General features: G+C 42.6%; 1 protein-coding gene across 1 annotated transcript in view; it reads right to left on the bottom strand.

Moving 5' to 3' along the window:
* MOCOS (molybdenum cofactor sulfurase) overlaps nucleotides 1-20,256 on the bottom strand; it is a gene marked incomplete at its 5' end in the record, with an annotated part of 151,329 nt that overhangs the window by 71,994 nt on the left and 59,079 nt on the right. The window contains one exon of the mRNA XM_081343490.1: nucleotides 590-789. Within this exon, the coding sequence (XP_081199616.1) occupies nucleotides 590-789 (200 nt within the window). The remainder of the gene's footprint in view (nucleotides 1-589; nucleotides 790-20,256) is intronic.

The following is a 20,256-nucleotide window of genomic DNA, read 5'->3' as shown; positions in this document are numbered from 1 at the left end:
TGTGTGTGTGTGTGCGCGCGCGCGCATGCACGCACACATGATTAGGAACTAGAATGGAGTCTTGAAGTACACTATTCAATACTTTTTTCAAGCCTAATGTACAGCTACTGCTATGTACTTGCTTGATATAATTTTTCAACCAGCTCTTTATGCACAGTATCACACTATTTTCTGTGTTGCTTCTTCCATCCAAATTGGATTTAGTTTAAACATTCCAGATCAGAATTGTAATTTTGGAATAAATGAAGAAAAATTGTGTACTACAAAGTGATTGTGCATGATTACTACTTTCAGCTTCAAAAATATAGACATGTCTTCTGCTGTATTTTCTATGCTTATTTCACGACTGTAAAATTTTACTAAACTACCACAAATTCTTGGGAAAATGTGACACACAGAGGCATACTATTTGCTATAAATTATCTGAAGTGGAAAAATTAGAAAGTATATTCTTGAGAAGAATATGGGAAAAATTACTATAAGAAAATTACAATAAACTGAAATTAGACAGAAAGAAGATCAAACAATCAGAAAGATGCATAACAGCAAAAAGATGCATGATGGAAACAAAAAAATAAATAAACTGTACCTGTGAATACCCAATTATAATTCCATTTTCATCCAACACATTAAAATTAATTATGGGACCTTGGATATCTGAGTTGTTGAAGTCAGTATCACTATAAATGCGTACAAGAGGTGCACCATTAGCATATTTTAATGTAGAAAGAATTGTATAGGTATGGTGAGCCAAAGCAAATGTATGCTGTTTTATGTTTTCCATTCCACCTAAGAAAAACAAAGCCAACAATTATATACTAATTTGGTTGCATTTTTCACTAGATATGACAATAATTTTATATATCAAATGATGTAATAAAAAGATCACTTTTCAGAAAAAAATAACACTCAACTAATGTATTACCTGGGCAAAAATTCCAGAATGTGTGAGAGTCTCCATAGATTCAACTCCATAGATACTAAACTAGTGGAATATTTTGTATAATCTCAAAAACAATTCCATTCAGTAATCAGTTAATACATAGATCCAATCACAAACTGTTTCATTATTACAGTTAAATCACAACAAACATGTTACAATAGATCTTTTAGTACTTTAATTTTCTTTCTATAAAAGAAAAAAATGATTTGACAACATTAGATTCATATAATAGTTAGCTTAAAAATTTGGGCAGGCAATTAAAGCAAAATCAGTGGGATAGTAATTGAATTATCCAAGACTGTACAAAAAACAAAAACAAAAAACCCAAATACTTTTCATAATGAAACCATTAATACAGATTATTTTAGAAAATTATATTTGTTGTGGATTAAACAGAGATCAAATCAAAGTAAAGTGAAAAGCAAAGGGCATTCAAGACAGAGGAAGATGTAATCAAGTAAAAACTAACTTCCATGAAAGAGCAAGAAGAGACAAGGGGTTACAACAAACATTTAGACTCCCGCTGTCAAGTTGTATATTTCAATAAATGTCTAAATGCACAAGTCTTGTTCATTTAGAGATTCACAGAAAGAGTATCCGGGGAGATAAGGTATTGGCTGAGGGCAGTGGTGGGATTCAGCTAGTTAATTTTTTGTTGTCTAGGCCCAGAATGGACTTCCGGAAGCGGTATCCACTCAGATAACTGATTGTTCACATATTTGAATCTCACAGCTGGCTGAGGGATAAGTCATCCCAAAAGATAGAAAAACATGGATATAATGAACTGGGGATCATTAAACAGATTTACCGTATTTTCTGGCGTATAAGACGACCCCCGACTTTTAAGAAGATTTTCAAGGTTTTTCGTCTTATACGCCGGAAAATACTTACATGCCAGTTGCCAAGTGTCCGACACAAGCCCGATTCAGCCCCGTCTGATGCAGATGGTGCAAAGCCTCCCTTTTGAAGCCCAAAGGGGCTTTTCCTTCCACCCACCCATTTGAGAGCACATTTGCAGACGGAGCAGCCGCGTGTCTGGAGCCAAGCCCCGCCCAGGAGGCGGTCAGCCAGGTGGGCTCGGAAGACGCGCTGGAGAGGCGGGCTTGGGGCGGCCATGCCGAGGCCGGCTGGCGAGGGCCGCTGTGTGGTCTGTGGGCGAGAGGGGTGCCAGGCCCGCCAGAAGTCCCCGGAAGTTCCTGGAACTTGGAACGGCCTGGCAGCGGGTGGGCGCTCCCTCCCCAGGGGGGATGCAGGGGAGGCGTCCTGCGGGAGGGGCGGTGCAACCACCCCACCAGTGCCTGGGGTCCAGCTCCACCCCACGGAAGGCGGCTCTCGGGCCCCTGCAGGGAAGAGGGGCTGCTGGGGGGGCTCTTGCCTTCGAGCTCTGGCCGGGAGGATGCCTCTCAGCCCAGGAGGCTCCTCTCAGGGGAGTGCGCGGGGGACACGCAAAAGGGGCCGTTTCACCTGAGGGCTCCTAGGCCTTGTGGGGGGCGGCGAGGGGGCAACTTTTGCCAATTGCACCTGTGCATACAAGACCCGCAAAGGCGAGAGCGGAGGGCCGCCCTGCCCTCCCTCTCCGTCACAGAGGAGGCGAAGGCCTGACTGGCCCCGCTGGCCCTCCCGCTGCTCCCGTGCTTCTGCCGGCCCCCGAGGCGCAGCGTTTCCCAGGCAGCAGGCAGCGCCGGAGGGCAGCCGCCACCCCGCCACGGTCGGCGCCCTTCCTGCTTTCCCCCCAGGCCTTGAACTTCTCCCATTGGGCGCAGGGCGGGGCAGCTCCGCCCGCCCCCTCTCACTGTCGGCCGAGGCGCGCTCGGCCCAGGCTCCTGGTCCCTCTTCCCGGCCGGCTTCCCACCCTGCCCCTCATGGAGCTGGACTGGGCGTGCAGCCTCTCGGTGTGGCTGCTTTTCCTGAGCAGCCTGGCGGTGCAGCTCCTGCGCTCAGACCTGTTGCTGAGCTGGCGGCTGCTACTGCTGCATGTGGGGCTGCTGGCCGTCCTGCAGGCGCTGGGCCAGGCCGTCCTGCTGCTGCCCCTCAGCGCCGCGCTCACGGCAGCTGCCTGCTGGCTCGTCTCGGCCAGCACCGCCTGGCAGAAGCGCATCCCCGCGGGGGGAAGAGCGGTGCTGGTAACAGGTGAGTCCGGCGGGCACAAGGCCCTCCCCTCGGGCCAAGAGCCGACGGGCAGCGCCGCCTTCGCGTGGGGAGAGCCACCCGATGCTCCCACCCAGCCGTGTCTGGGAGCCGCGCCGGAGATAGCTCGGTTGCGCGGGGCGGCCCGGCTTTGCAAGAACGGGGACGCTTGACTGATTTATGGTTTTTTTCCAGCGTATAAGATGACCCGGCGTATAAGACGACCCCCCAACTTTTGAGAAGATTTTCATGGGTTAAAAAGTCGTCTTATACGCCAGAAAATACGGTATGTGTTCCAGAATTATACAAGAAGTAGTAAATTCATGGGTGGGGGGGACAAAAACAAGGACAAGGACAAGAAGCAACGGATGGAAACTAACCAAAGAGAGATACAAGCTAGAACTAAGGAGAATTTTTCTGACAGTTAGAAAAATTATTCAGTGGAACAACCTGCCTCCAGAAGCTGTGAATGCTCCAACACTGGAAGTTTTTAAGAAAACCTCCTGGACAGCCATTTGTCTGAAATGGTATAGGGTTTTGCTGCCTGAGCAGGGGATTGGACTAGATGACTTCCAATGTCCCTTCCAATATTTAAATTAACATACAAACAGAGGCAGTAATAATATGAGAGAACTTAGCATACTGTCAGAACCCACTTCAATCTGCATCTTAAGAAAGAAAGACTCTTGGAGACAAGGTTATCCAAGCAGGAACTTTTACTACGATATAGAAGATGGAGGATATAATAGACAGGATCTGAGAAATCCCTTCACAGATCAATATTTTTAAATGTCCCCAAGCAAGTCCCACCACACAGTTTATTCATTCAGTTCTGGATAAGCCAAGTTCCAGGTGGTAACCCCCTTGTGGGAAAAGGAGAACATCAGTCCATTCGTATTAGAATCATTCCCATCCCCTCACATTCCATCCTGAGAAACAAACCAGATTCCAGAGGGTTTTTCCCCCACCCCCTTTCTTAGTTGCCCGTAAGATGAGAGGGAAAATGCCTCTCATTGATCTTATTGTGATGGATAGCAAGCAGGTGGAATAAACAGAAAAGAGAGTTAGAAATGAAATATAAATGGATTCTGACACATACTGTTGAATGACTTAAAGGTAAAGAGTTCAGAAAGTAGCCTCTGCCTTTAAATGAAAGAAAAGCAGAAAACTGAAAGAGTAATACATTTTAAGTTCAGTGGGAGAAAGAGATCAGCAGCCAGAAGGTGAATTCTGGTCTATGCAGTCTCCAGAAAAAGGAGGGATAGTGACATCACCCCTTCCACTCTAAACTGTGAGGCAGGGCCGTAACCCAGTAGCCGAATATACTGAAGAGTTCCAGGACCTAACCAGCCCCTCAACTGACCGGAAGACATTCTGGTGAACTACTTTAAGGACGGGCTGAACAATGATCTGTACCATTGCCTGCATCACCAAGACAGCCCCTGCTCACTTCCACGACAGGCGCATCCTGGCCGAAGAAGCAGAGATCGACCAGGCATGGAACCAGTACTGATCAGGCAGAGTATGGAAGCGTTTTCTACCTGAGAAGAAGAGAGAGATGGCCAAGCCCTAGGCAGTGCTGCCACGCTCGACCATCTGCTTCAAGTGTGGCAAAGAGGACCCTGGGCAGTGGAATTACGTGTGAAGATCCAAGCCAAGAAATAGGACTGACTGCCAGGGGGAAAGCCAATGAAGCCATTTGACCTTTATAGTGGTACTTGGCATGGAATGGCCCCTTGTCTTGGGACTGGCATGGCTCATGAAATGGAACTTGTGGGTGGATTGGAGAAAGGGGCTCTTGAAGTTCCTGTAGGGGGCACAAGCCCAACGTGATGGCTGCCACAAGGCAAAGAAGGAACCCTGCAGAGAAGTAGCAGCTGCTTTGAAAAGTGAGTTACTGCAGGGTATACTCCGAGAATATGATGATCTGGCTGATGTGTTTAGTGAGAGAGGTTTGGACGAACTGTATTCCATGATTCCAAGGGAGTTATATGAACTGTGCAAGTTTATAGACAAAAACCTGGCCTGAGGTTTTATTCAACTGGCTAGACCCAGGATAGCCGCCCCATTTCTGTTCCGGGAGAAGAAAGACTGGTCTCTTCATCTCTGCGTTGATTATAGAAGTTTGAACATAGTGTGTGTGGAAAACATGTACCCCCTTCTACTCATGAAAGAAAGATATGGTAGCCCACCTTTCAAAAGGACTTACGGGAAGCATACTATCAAGTCAGAATTAAGGAGGGGGATGAATGGAAAACTGCTTTTAACTGCCCACTTGGATGCTTTCAATTTAAAGTGTCCCCTTTGGATTACAAGGCGGCCCCGCAGTATTCATGCAGCTGATAAACAAAGTGCTCCATGAACACGTGTATAAGGGGGTTTTGGTGTACCTTGACGACATATTAATCTACACTGAGACAAAAGCTGAACATGCGAGATTGGTTCAGGCAGTTTTGAACAAACTGTGCTGCCAAACTGTATGCTAATCTCTCAAAGTGTGAATTCACAAGGAGAAAATTAACTACCTAGGCTACCATATCTCCCATGAGGGGGTAAAGGTGAACCCAGAAAAGGTGCAGGGTGTTAGAGTGGGCACCTCCTCACAACAGGAAGCAGCTGCAAAATTTCCTTGGTTTTGCAAATTTTTAGAGGCAATTCATCCCTTCCTTTGCGCAAATTGCCCTCCGTATGACTAACTTGCCAAAGACAAAAGGGGTAGACAAACCAAAACCTAGTCAGCCACTGAAATGGACTATGGAATGCCAAGCCGCATTCGAAAAGTTGAAAAGCCTTTTTTTTTTTTTGCTGAACCAGTACTAAGGCACCCAGAACCTGAAAAGCCTTTTGTTATTCAGGCCGATGCCAGTGATGTGGTCATACTGCTTTAGAAAAATGAAAAGCGCCAACTGCAACCTTGCACTTACACATTGAAATAACTGACAGAAACTGAACAATGTTGGAAGTGTGGGAAAAGGAGGCTCATGCTGTTAGGAGGGGCTCTCCTCACCTGGTGGCACTTTCTGGAAGAAAATAAAATCTCTTTCCAAGTCTGGACTGACCACAAAAACCTAGAGGCTCTGAAAACCCCAAGAAAATTGTCCCCCAAGCAAGAACAGTGGGCCCAAAATTTCAATATTTTAATTTCACCCTCCACTACTTACCAGCAGGAAAAAAAATTCCTAGCTGATGCCCTATCAAGTCTACAACATAATAGTGCAAAGTCGGAAATGGTAAAGCCTTTGTTCCCAATGAGGCAATTTGCGGCTCGAGAAGCCACAAGAGTGCATGCAAAATAATACCAATACCCTGGCTTTCAAGCAAGCTCTACAGTACAAGTAGTTCCTTAACCACAAGAATGTCTGCTCGATGCAGGAAGGGCTAGCACAGGAAGTTGTACGTTCCAGCCAGTCAGAGACTGAAAACCATGCAAACATGCGATGATTCAAAATTGGCAGGACATTTTGGTTTCATAAAGACTCTGAACCTCTTAAAAAGACCATTTTGGTGGTCATCCCTTAAAAAGGAAATCAAAAACTATGTGGCTAGCTGCCCCACCTGCGCAGCTGCCAAATGGAGGCAAGGGAAAAAACCTGGCCTCCTTCAACTGGTGGCAGAGCCTTCAGCAACCTGGAGAGATTTCTATGGATTTTATGGTAGAACTGTCAGAAAGCACAGGAAACACAGTCGCTTGGGCGGTTACTGACCTATTTTCAAAACAGGTCCACTTTATCTCATGCCAGAAGATCCCCACCACAAAGGCTCTGACAAAACTGTTTCTTCATCACGTATATCATTTATATGGGACCCCCACATCACCTAATTTCTGATAGAGGGATGCAATTTCAAGACTATCTCCAAAGCAAGTCTGTTGGGCCCAATAATTTAACAGTTCAACTTTACATTGCGGTATCTCCCAGGAGGGAAAAAAAGTCTTAGCTCTAAGGCTGAAGTCAGCAGACTAATCATTCCTTTCCTGCAGCTGGCAGCCCCAGCCATTATCAAAGGGCAGGAGAAGCTCAAACCAAAGATAGCAGACAATTTACCTTCTGTGCTAAAAGCTGTATTAGAGAAAGACAAATTGTTTAACGCCCACCAAGTTAAATGTACATTGCACAATTGATTGGTATGGGTAGGGGCCAAACTATAGATCCTGGAGAGTCAATGAACCATTGTCCTGCAAAAAAGTCATGAAAACAGTGGTACACTTTGGCTTTCTAATAACCATGCACCATGTAAAAAGACAGATCTGGTGGCTATCCCTAAAAAAAGATATAGCTACATAGCTACTTGCCCTGTTTGTGCATCAGCCAAAAGACATCAAATGAACACCCCAGGCCTTCTCCAACTAGTGCCAAAGTGCCCTGGAAGGAAACCTCAATGGACTTTATAGTGGAGTTAGCGGAAAGCTCTGGAAATACTGTAATTTGAGTGATAATCTCTTCTCTAAAGAAGTACATTTTATGCCTTGCCAAAAAATTCCCTCATGTTGTGATTCCATGCCAGCCAGTGGACCCAGCAGCTGAGTCCGGGGAATCAGAGGAGGAGGAAGGGCCTGGAGAGCCATCATAGTCGGAGGAAGACTCTGATGAGCTCTAAGACTTATAAACTGATGAAGAGCATGGCCCTTCCACTCGTGCTCAGGCTGTTGTGATTAAGCGTCAGCCTGTGATACCGGCAGCTGAGTCTGATGATTCTGAAGAGGAGGAGTAGGAGGGGTTTGGAGAGCCTTTGGTGCCAGAGGGAGGCTCTGATGCACTGCAGGACTCTCAGCCTGGACCCTCCCGTCATGTTCCTCATCAGTCTCAGCCGTGTGAGCACGAGGTATTGGACATAGATGATTCACAGCTGGATCTATTCAGGGATGCTAGGAGCAGGAGGCATTCCAGCAGAGTAGAACAGAGAAAGGCCATGAGGCAACTCGGTGAGAGGAGAAGAAGGCAATGAGAAGCCACGCCTTGAGACTGCTGATAAAAGGGGAAGGTGTGGGAGGTGCTGGTTGCTGAAGGCAACCGTTTGAAGATCTTCTGCTAAAATCCTGGTCTGTTATTCCTGTATAACTCTTGTTTGAACTTTTGGTTTAACTCTTGTTTGAACTTTTGGTTTAACTCTTGTTTGAACTTTTGATTTCTTTGTAAATAAATTTGGTTGGGTTCTCCCAGCCTGTTGACTATAAAAAGGGGTTGTCCCTGACATTCAAACAGGGCTGGTCATAGGCTGGAACAGAACACAGGCTGAGACCCAACTGTGCTGGGAAGCTGGGTCGGACTCTGAGGACTCACAGCTGGAGGACATTATAGACACTCATAAATGCAGACAGGCAACATGAGTAGGACAGAGGGAGGCAATGGGGCGGCTCCAAGGGAGAAGGAGAAGGCACTGAGAAGCCACGCCTTGTGGCTACATAACAAAAAGGGAATGTGTGGACAGGACTGGTTGCTGAAGGCAACTGTTTGCAAAAGACTCCAGTTTCAAAGGATCGTGTTTTGTTTGCCTGTGAATAATTCCCTGTTTGACTCGTGCTCCCTTTGCTTTTGAACAATTCTCCGTTTGAAACATGTTTTGTTGCTTTGGGGACAATTATCAGGTCTGTAACTCAAATAAAAGGGGTTTGTTTTTCCAACCTACTTGTTAAAAGAGGGGTTTGTCCTTGTGAGGGAATGAGGACTCATATAGGCTAGGACAGAACAGCTCAGCATGAACCTTAGCCAAGCCATTCATGGAACATGTATACAGACTTCATGGGGCACCAGAATGAATAATTTTGGATTGCAGCATTCAATTCATTTCACGATTTTGGCAAGAATTCCTCAAATTACTAAGCTCCTCCCATTATCCTAAAATGAGCAGTGTGTGTGAATGTACTAATGGTGTCCTAGAACAATACTTAAGATGTTACATTAACTACCAACAACATAACTGGGCTGACCTCTTTTGACAAACAGCTTATAGTAACACCGTACATAGTAGCACTGGTTTAACCCTCTTTAAAGTGGCATTTGGATAGGACTTTCCCCAAAAGTAAGGCCTACCCTGAAAATAAGCCCTAGATTGATTTTTTGGGGGTGGGCCTAATATAAGCACTACTCCAAAAATAAGTCCTAATTTTGGGGTGAGGCACACACTTAAAAATCAAGCTAGGTCGGGGATAGGGGTGTGGATCTGCCCCCACACACCCACAGCCACTTACCTTGCAGACAGGCCTCTCTTTGCTGGCCCACTTCTTCTGGAGCATCTTCTGCATCCAAGCCTGCTTTTCTCAGTTACAGGCATTTCCAGAAGGCTTGTGCAGCCAAGAACTGAGCTATGGATTCAATCCATAACTTGGTTCTGCAAGACCTCTGCAGCAGAAGACTGAGCTATGGATTCAATTCTGTGTCCAAACATACTCCAAGTGCTGCAACCCCAAATGAGACTCTATAGCTAAACTGACAGAAAAAAGGAATAAATCCCAAATGAACTTGACACCATGTGTTCCAAACCAATCAGATTTATTTAAAAATCACCCTTTAATCGACTCAACAGTGAACAGTATTTTTTAAAAAGCAATATGTTATTCCCTAAGTCAGCCACTTCAATATCATTATTATGCAGTTGATTTACATTCAGTTGAGAGGCTGCCTAGCAAGATGGGCTGTAAGCAAATTCTGCTGACATTCAAGCAATCTATAATTCCAACTATGCTTTTCAAAATGAAGAACATCCTGATGCTACTGCTATTTTAACTGAGAAACAAGGAGTGGATGCTGCTGCCCCCATTTGTAAAAATATCAAACTAGCCTTCTCCACTAATTATTTAGATAAGCAACTTCAGGCAGAGATATGATAAACAGCAACAGCACTTAGACTTATGTACTGCTTCACAGTGCTTTACAGCCCTCTCTAAGCAATTTACATATTGCCCCCAACAGTCTGGGTCCTCGTTTTACTGATTTCAGAAGGATGGAAGGCTGGTGACAATTGAACTGCCAGCAGCCGACAGTCAGCAGAAGTAGCCTGCAGTACTGCATTCTAACCCTTGTGCCAGCAGCTGTATCACTGAATGCAGAAATAATTGACACTTCTGGATACTTGTCAGACTCCAAATAAGAAGACTAAGTTAGAGGATCTTATGCAAACTTTAACCATAGTGCACAAGACAGTTGCTTCAAAGAAAAGATGTGCCAGTCCAAAAGAAAATTGCATGGGCTTCCGGTGGTGACGCGACGCTGAAGACAGCCATCTCCGGGCTGTCCGCTCCGCAGCTTTGTTGAATCACTGAAAACAGCGCCGATCAGCTGTTTTGGTGATTCGGAAGCCCCCTCCCCGGGAGAAGAGGAGGGGGTGAGGCCCCAGGTAGGGGTTGAGCTCTCTGGGGCCGCCTGAGCTTTAAGTTTGGGCGGCTGAAGGATCGAGCCCCCCCGAAGCCTGGGTTTGCTCCGGGCTGCGCAGCGTCTCTGCTCTGTGATTTTTAGAGCAGAGCCAAGCGTTAGCAACCACCCCTGCCAGAAGGAAAGACTCTTGAGTATGAAGACACAGGCAGAGCGGTACAGGAGGTCAAGGTGAAGTGGACTTTTATCTTTACTCTCTAGCTCAACGGATTTTATGGATTAAAAGCGAAAGTGCGCAACAAGTGAAAGTGGGGGAAGATGGCGACGAAAGCCTCTAAAGTTCTTCGGAGTGCGGGGGCTTCCCCGGTGCAACAGACTTCGTTGCAAGCTTTGCTCCCTCCCGCACCTGCTCCGGCACTGACTCTTAAGGATTTACAGGATGCCTTTGAAAAGCAAACACAATTAATGTCAGATATGATGGAAAAGCTGGAGGAGAAATTGGAGGAGAAAATGGAAGAGAAGTTGGAAGAGAAGTTTAGAGCAATGAGGGCAGACATCTTGTCTACAATTGAAAGTGTGGCTGTATGTGTGCAAAGTTTGGATGAAAAAGTGGAGGATCATAGTCAAAAGAACTCTATATTAGAAGTAAAAGTATTAGAGAATGAAAATATAAGGGATAAAATGGATGGAGACTTGAGTCTGGTCCAGTACCATCAGATGGAGTTTGCTATCAGAATCAGGGGCTTAAAAGAGAATCCTAAAGAAGATTTAAAGCAGCTGATCTCCGAGGCTTTGGAAGTGGTACTGGGCCAATCAGCAGCTGAAATTGAGGGAAGTATAGATAAAATCTTTCGTGTGAACTCATGGATTGCAAGGCAGAGGAAGTTACCTAGAGATGTGGTGGTTTACTTTACAAAGAGAGCAATTAGGGATGAAGTTATTCAAGTTGCTTATGACACTAGGTTTGTGGTTGCTGAGCAAGAAGTTCTGGTTTTAAAAGAGATTCCTCCAAAGATTTTAAGGAGAAGGAAAGATTTTGCCTTCCTAGCACAGGAACTTAAGAAATGTGACATCAAGTTTAGATGGGAGATCCCAGTGGGCATGGTGGTGTTGCACGAAGGTAAAAGACACCGTCTGGTTACAGTGACTCAGGCACGTGATTTTTACAGCAAAGTTTTAAAAGCAACCCCTCTATCACTTCTGGAAGCTGTAAAGGGATATGGCGAGGGAAAGCCTCAAGATGCTGATGGAACACAGACAGAGGAGAATAGTGCTGGAGGGGATCAAATTACAGTTTCATCGGCAGCTGCTGGAGAGCAGAGGATGACGCGTGCCGTTTCAAGACGAGTGAGACAAGAGCAAGAACAAGATCAGCAGAAAGTTATGGAACCTCCAAAGCGTACTTACAGTGAAGCTGTGGGAGGGGCGCGGCCTAAGGAAGTTAAAGGGGTCCTGGCAGACGTGCTCCAGAAGCTTCGGGACGCCAAGAATGGCGACTAAGTTCCTAACCTGGAATGTTAATGGATTAAATTCACCACAGAAGAGAAAGAAAGTTTTTCAATATTTAAAACAATTTAAGACTGATGTTATCTGTTTGCAAGAAACGCATATTAGGGTTATGGACCAAAAGTATTTGTTGAACTCAAGGTTGGGCACGCAATTTATTGCTTCTGCAATTAATAAGAAAAATGGAGTGGTTATCTATGTCAAGAGTACTCTGACAGCGGAACTAATTGAAGTAGATAAACAAGGAAGATATGTTATGATAGATTTGCTGTTAGAAGGCAAAAAAACGCTTTTAGTTGGACTGTATGCTCCTAATCAACAACAAACTGATTTTGTTAGTTTACTACATACAAAGATTACCCAGTTGGATTATAAATCTTTTATTTTTATGGGAGATTGGAATGGTGTCATCGATGTACAGCTGGATAAATCTGGTTTCTTTAAGCGTGCCCCGAGTCATGCTAAACTGCCTAAATCTTTTTTTGAAATGAAGGATGACCTGGAATTGCGAGACATTTGGCGAGATACACACGTATATGAAAAGGATTATACTTTTTTTCTGATAGACATCAATCTTTTTCTAGGATTGATTTTATATTATTGACTAATGACCTCTTTTCTAGGACTAAGAAGGTAAAGATCTGTGCAAGAACTATATCTGACCATAGTCCAGTTTGGTTGGAGATCAACAAGGACAATAGAGATAGGCGCTCCTGGCGCGTAAATGAGAATTTGTTTAGAAACCAGAGAAATGTGGAAGAATGTAAAAAGCAGATGAAGGATTTTTTTGAAATTAATATGAACAAGGATACCTCTATGGACATGGTTTGGGATGCTAGCAAAGCTTATATGAGAGGGGTGTTAATATATATGAACAATAAATATAGACGTAATTTGGAAGTTAGAAGGAAAGAACTGGAGAATGAAATTAGGGAAAAAGAAAAGGCCCTAATTTTGAATCCATCGGATGTGAAGATTAAGGAGGTCATCAAACTGCTAAGAGGACAATTTGATAAGTTGATAGCTGATCAGGTGGCAACTAACTTACGGTTTGCTAGGCATAATACTTTTTGTAATGCCAATAAACCAGGTAGGTGGCTAGCCTACAGGTTAAGGAAAAAACAAAGGGCTTCTAATATAGATAAAATTGAATACAAAGGAAAGATTGTGTTTCAACAGGATCTTATCAAGGAAGCCTTTGTGGATTTTTATTCTAAACTATATGTTAAGGAGAAGATTAATGAAACAGATATTGATGTATATTTGAAGAATGCTAGCATCCCGGTTCTTACACAAGAACAAAAGGAGGAGATTAATCAATTGATAACAGAAAAAGAAATTTTTATAGCAATTAAGGAATTGAAGTTGGATAAAGCGCCAGGTACGGATGGTCTGACTGCGATCTACTACAAACATTTACAATTGGAGCTGATAAAGCCATTAAGGGATTGTTTCAGACAATTCAGAGGGGGGGAAAGGTGCCTCCGTCTTGGAGAACTGCTTTTATTTCTTTGATTCCGAAGGAAGATCAAGATGCTACTCAAGTAAAAAACTACAGACCAATATCACTTTTAAATACAGACTACAAGATATTTGCCAAGGTGTTAGCTAATAGACTGATGAGGGTTTTGCAACAGATGATTCATGGGGATCAAACTGGGTTTATTAGTGGTAGACAAATGAAAAATAATGTGAGGCATATAGTTGATGTGGTGGAGTTTTTGGAAAGGAACAACCAGATCCCTGCGGCGCTAATTTTTTTAGATGCTGAAAAAGCTTTTGATCAATTGAATTGGCAATTTTTGATGAAAGTTTTAGATAAAATGAATTTTGGGGATAAATTTTTACAACCAATTAGGGCATTATATCAAAAACAAACTGCTCGAATAATAGTTAACAATAGTCTGACTGAAGCATGCAATATTGAGAAGGGCACAAGACAAGGTTGTCCGTTATCAACTTTATTATTTGTTTTAACATTGGAGATATTATTGATAAAAATACGGAATTCGGAAAAAATTAAGGGTATTCAAATTAGAGATCAGGATTATAGACTGAGGGCGTTTGCAGACGATCTGGTTGTTACGGTGACCCAGCCAGAAAACTCTGTTGTGGACCTGATGGAGATAATAATGCAATACGGGAAGGTTTCTGGATTTAAGGTTAATGTACAAAAAACAAAAATTTTGGCCAAAAACATGACAACACCGCAAAAGGCCCTTTTAGAAGGATTAACTGGATTTGAGATTGTTAAAAGGGTCAAATATTTGGGGGTGTATTTGTCACCCTCAAATGCAAAGTTATATAAAAATAATTATGAAAAGTTATGGGGAAAAATTCAAAAAGAATTGGAGAGTTGGGAAAAATTGCAATTGTCTTTACTGGGAAGAATTGCAGCAGTGAAAATGAATGTCCTGCCTAAATTTTTATTTTTATTCCAAATGATACCGATTCTTAAAAAAGACTCTAATTTGGAAGAATGGCAACGGGGTATCAATAAATTTGTGTGGGCAGGGAAAAGGCCACGAGTTAAACTTAAGATTATGCAGGATACTCGTGAAAGAGGTGGTCTTAAAATGCCTAATCTTAAATTATATTATGAAGCTGCTGCGTTGTCAGGAATAAATGATTGGATTAATTTGACACAAGGGAGATTATTAAATCTTGAGGGCCACGACTTGTTATTTGGCTGGCATGCATATTTGTTGTATGATAAGAAGGTAGATAATGTATTTAAAGTGCATATTTTAAGACAGGCATTGTTGAGAGTTTGGAAGAAGTATAGACATAAGTTAGATTGCAAGATGCCGTTGTGGGCAATCCCAAAACATGCAATAGAAAACATAAATGTAGGCTTCAAACATGATGTGACTACGTATAAGGAGATCTTAAGTTTGGAAAGGAACGTCTGGTGTTTGAAGCCGTACAATTTCTTGCGAGATGAGAAGATTGTTCAAACTTGGTTCCAATATACTCAATTACGTGCCAGGTGGAAAGAAGACCAGAAAATTGGTTTCTCAATGACTGATGAAAATTTGATAAAGCAAATTAGAAATCAGGGTCCAGCACATATTAAACGGATTTATCTTGCATTGATAGATATTGACTCAGAAACAGAACTTGTTAAAGACTGTATGATAAAATGGGCCCAGAATATTCAAGAAGTTATTACAACGGACACTTGGGAAAAGATCTGGGTGAGGAACGTAAAATTCACGCAAGCTCAAAACTTAAGAGAGAACTTTTATAAAATGTTTTATAGATGGCATTTAGATCCTAAAAAGCTTGCAAGCATGTATCCGAATTATCAACCTAAATGTTGGAGATGTGGTGGTGAAGATGCAACCTATTTTCATATATGGTGGACCTGCAAAAAGGTTAAGGCTTTTTGGATAAAAATTTGGTGGAATATGCAAAAGATCTTTAAGCAAAGGATAAAGTTTTGTCTGCAATTGTTTTTGCTGGGCATAATTACGGATGCTACTGTTGTGGACATTAAGTTGATGTTGAATTTAATTACAACAGCAAGACTCTTAATAGGTCAATATTGGAAAAAGGAGGAACTGCCGACTATAGAAGAATGGACTTTAAAGGTTTCTGACCTGGCGGAAATGGCAAAGATCTCGGCTTACTTGAAAGATCATTCGCAAGAACGTTATATTATGGAGTGGAAAAAGTGGATTGATTATATTCAGAACAAATATGGGACTAAAAAGTTTCACTTAGCATTTGAATAAGTTTTCTTTTCTTTTCTCTTTTTTTTCTTTTTCTTTTTATATGTAACATTAGTATTGCTTGTAGTCATTTTATATGAGCTAGAGGGCGATAGAATTAATAGTTTATTGTTTTTAGCATATGGTTGTTTATGATTGTTCTTTGTTTTTATACCTTGTACTTAGCTCTGGGAAGTCGGGGGGGAGGGGGAATGGGGGGGAGGGATAGGGAGGGTTAGGTAGGGGTGGGGGGAGGGGGGATTGTTAAAGATAAAATGTACTGTAAAACTTTTCAAAAGAAAATTGCATGCAGCAGATCAATGCAATACAATCTTCATATAATTATTTGGAGAACAAGTGTGTAGTTGATGACTTAATATTACTTGGGTGGCCCTGCACGTACTATAAAAGGCAGTAGATTGGTTTTTCCACTTAGTAGTAGGGATCACGGTGTTGTAACCAAGTGGTTTCCAGCACAAATGGAAGATTGATGTAGTCAGATTTGAAGAAGGTTAATTCTTCAGGATGCTAATTAATTGTTAATTTCAAAGGCACTGTGGCATGAATAATAGAATTTAGAATTTCACCATCAATAGTTATCAGTGGCAATAGAGACATCAGGGGAACTGTGGGGATCTTATGTTTATGGATTGTGGCTAGGCTTATGAAGTGGGAGGTTGCCCCAGAATCTATCAAAACGGATGGTGGTTTCCTGATCATTGGGAAGTGTCAGGGTAGAATCAAATTTCATTACTGTACCTGAGCATGGAGGTAATTGAGCCTCATTCAGTGTTTGGGTGAACTCCCTGTAAGCTCTTGGAGGGGGAGCATTTCTTGTTTCCTGGCCTTGGGGCTTGTCCAGTTGGTGAGTAGTGGAGACATTGCCAAACTATCTATTGCCTGTCCTGGGAGCTTTAGTGAAGCAATTCTTGACCTTGTCTGCGCAATAGAAACAAAGGGCGAGCTCTCTGTGCCATGACATTCTTCTGCTCCTGGAGCTTATCTGGCACTGCAATTTGTATCAGATCTTCAGCATCCAAATCCAAGGGGGCAGAGAGCTTCAGGGTAATGACAGGAGGAGTCAGCTGTTGAAGCGGTTGGCTGCAGCTGCTGAAAAATGCTCTAAGTTCTGCGAGTTGAGATTCAGCTATTATAAAGGCTTGATAGAGGTCTTGTAGACTGCATGGAATACCTTGTTGCATCAGTTGTGTGATTATGGCCTTGTTGAGCCTATTCTTGAATTGTAATCTTAAGGCTAACTCATTCCAATCTAGATCTTTTGCAATGAGTTTGAAATCTTCAATATATATATGTTCTTATGGAGTTTTTGCCCTGGTGGAGCTGGTGGATGCATTGTTCTGTGGTTTCTATCTGAATAGAGTCTCCAAAGTGTTCTTTAAACCTAATGAGAAAGTCTGGGAAACTATCCACGGCAGGGTCATTGGTTTCAATGGGTGGATGCCCCCATTTGGCAATGGAGTGTTTTGATTAAAACACTGATGAAGGAAATTTTTGATCTGTCTGTTGGAAACTCCCTTGGTTGGATGCTGATATTACTTTGCTCTGGCTAGGAATGTTCTCATCGTATCAGACCACCAGTGATCTTTGTGGTAGGCAATGGGGAGTCTTGGGGATGAGCGTGTCAGGAACTGCCTGGGCAGGTGTAGCAATTAGTTGTGGTTGCAGAGGAATCACTTGTTGAATCAGGATCTGCATTTGTTGAAAATTGTCTGCAAAATTCCTGATTTCATCTTCAATGCCATCTTAGTATCTAGAGCGATGGATAAAGCGGAGATCTTGCTTGTACATTATTGCTGCAGCTCTGGAATCTGAAGCAATTGTTAGGGTATTCTGGAGTCTGTGAAATTTTTGGTGAAGGAGAGTAGTTCAGATTAATGTCAAGTGCCAGGGAAATCAGAAGATCCAGGTAGTTCAAATAGATAGAGAGACTTATTGCAAGTTTAAGCTCTGTACAAGAATCTGAACTACTAACAGTCAAAAGAAATTGACAGTAGATAAGAATAGAAGGAATTCAAGGTGGGCTGGATTTAGCTCTCTTATGGGCATGAAGAGACTCATGATTGATGAAGCATTTGATCTGCCCTCAGGCTCAGCCTGGGTCATCTTCTACACTTGAATTTTATTCACAGCTCTTGTGGAAATCAGTTATTCAATTCAATCTTTTATTACGATCACTGACTACAATAAAAATTAAAGCATAAATAAAATAAAACAGAACAAGGCATAAAAATATTTTAAAAATTCAACATACAGAACTTAAGAAAAAAAATCAAAGAAATAATTGGTCAACTAATGGGAGAAGATGGCAAACAAGTAATGGGGAGTAGAGGAAAGAACTGCTTAATTCATACTTTGCATCTATCTTCAGAGATTCAGAAAGAATACACTACTCAAAATTACCAAAAACAGAACCATAAATGACAGGTTACAATTAAAATATGCAAAAATAAGGTAAGAGAACTCCTATAAGCTCTAGACAGATTCAGATCAATGGGTCCTGACAGATTACATCCAAAAGTTCTGAAGGAACTGGCAGACCTGATTTTAAAACCATTGAAACATACCCTTCAACGTTCTTGGATCACCGGGGAACTATATGAGGACTGGAAAAGAAGTGGTCCCCATCTTTAAAAAAGGGGAAAAAACAGATCCTGGAAATCATGAACCAATCAGACTGATATTAATACCTGGGAAGATCTTTGAAAAGATAATCAAGCAACAAATCTGCGAATACCCAGAAGAAAACAAGGTTATAACCAGAAGCTAACATGGGTTTGTCAAAAACAGATCATGCTAAACAAATCTTATTTCATTCTTTAATGAAGTGACCAAATTAGTAGGTCAGTGAAATGCTGTATACTTAAATTTCAGCAAAGCACTTGTTAAAGTAGACCACAACCTACTTCTTGGCAAGCTAGTAAAATGTTGAATAGACAGTACCACCACTAGGTAGATTTGTAACTGGCTGACAAATTGTACTCAGTGTGAACTCCTCAATGGAACTACATCCACATGGAGGGAAGTAAGCAGTAAGGTACCCCAAGATTCTATTTAAGGCCCAGTACTCTTCAATATTCCCATCCCACCAGGCTCGAGGTTGACTCAGCCTTCCATCCTTCCGAGGTAGGTAAAATGAGGACCCAGATTGTTGGGGGCAATAAGCTGACTTTGTAATAATGCCGCTTGGGGTGTGTGTGAAAGCCCTAATAAGCAGGCATATACATAGAATGAAGGCTATTGCTAAGCTTGTAAGCCGCCCTGAGTCTTCGGAGAAGGGCGGGATATAAATGGAATTAAAATAATAAATAAATAAATAAATATCTCCATAAATGACTTAGATGAAGGAATAGAAGGGGAACTGATTAAATCTGCAGATGACACTAAGCTGGCAGGAACAGCCAACGCAGAAGACAAGCTCAAGTTTCAAAAAGAAAAAAATTGAACACTGGGCCTTATCTAACAAAATGAAATTCAATGTGGATAAAAGTAAGGTTTTACACTTAGGCAAGAAAAACCATAGGTATTGCATAGGTATAGACTAGATGAAAATTTGCTTAATGCCTGTAACTATGAGAGATATCTTGGGAATCCTAGTGGACAATCTCTTAAATATGAGCCATGAATGTGTGGGAGCAGCCAAAAAAGCTAAAGCAATCCTAGGCTGCATTAATAGAGGGATAGAATCAAGCTCTAATACTGTTTTACAAAGCCTTAGTAAGATCACACTTGGAATACTGCATCCAGTTCTGGTCACCACAGGGCTCTTGTCAATAGTGTTGGTTTGTCATCATTACTGCCACACACAGAATTTTCTTACAACAATTTGCTGCACTCATCAACTTCAATGACATCATTTCAAGCCATGTGTCACCTACACCTAAACTATTCCCAGACCACCCTGCACTGGACTCAATTGTCTCAAGGGCGGTTGATTTCTTACAGAGCAACCTGTTGCCCAAGATCTTTTGGAATAGCAACTTGACCAAGCAAAACAGATTTATAAAAAGGCAGCAGATGCCCACTGGCAAAAGGGCTCACCCATACCAGTAGGAAACAATGTTCGGCTCTTTGCTAAGTTCTTAGCCATTTCAAGACCTTCCAAGAAGCTAGATGCTAAATTTGTGGGCCCATTGACAAATCAACAGTGTAGCTTTCCATCTCCAACCTCCTGCAATGAAGGGGCATCCAGTATTTCACTGAGCATTATTTTCCTCCAAGCACAATACAATTGCAGCAACACATTCCACCGCCAGTCATAGTAGAGAGAGAACCAGAATATGAGATGGAAGAAATCCTAGATTCTAGGAAAGAAGGCAAAGGAATCCAGTGTTTGATTCATTAGAAAGGGTTGGGTTGCAGATCATTTGTGGGAAAACACACAGCATGTTCATGCCCCTGATTTAGTTTGTCAGTTTCCCCAGCGCTTCCACAACAAGCCAAGGAAGCTACTGCCCAGTTTCATCTGAGGAACCTGTCAAGGAAGAGCCCTTCAGTATTCCTCCAGTGGGAGGAAGGACACTTGCCTATGATGGGCCTTTCATATCTGGCCTTTAATTTCTAGGACAGGGAAGGGGAGAGGAGGGACCCTCAAACAATGTTTGTGTGGTACCGCAATTATCACCTGGCTCATTAGCTTTGG

The sequence above is a fragment of the Vipera berus genome (genome assembly GCF_964194415.1).
Source record: "Vipera berus genome assembly, chromosome: Z".
In the NCBI taxonomy this organism is placed as follows: Eukaryota; Metazoa; Chordata; class Lepidosauria; order Squamata; family Viperidae; genus Vipera; species Vipera berus.
This window is presented reverse-complemented; position numbering and strand designations above follow the sequence as displayed.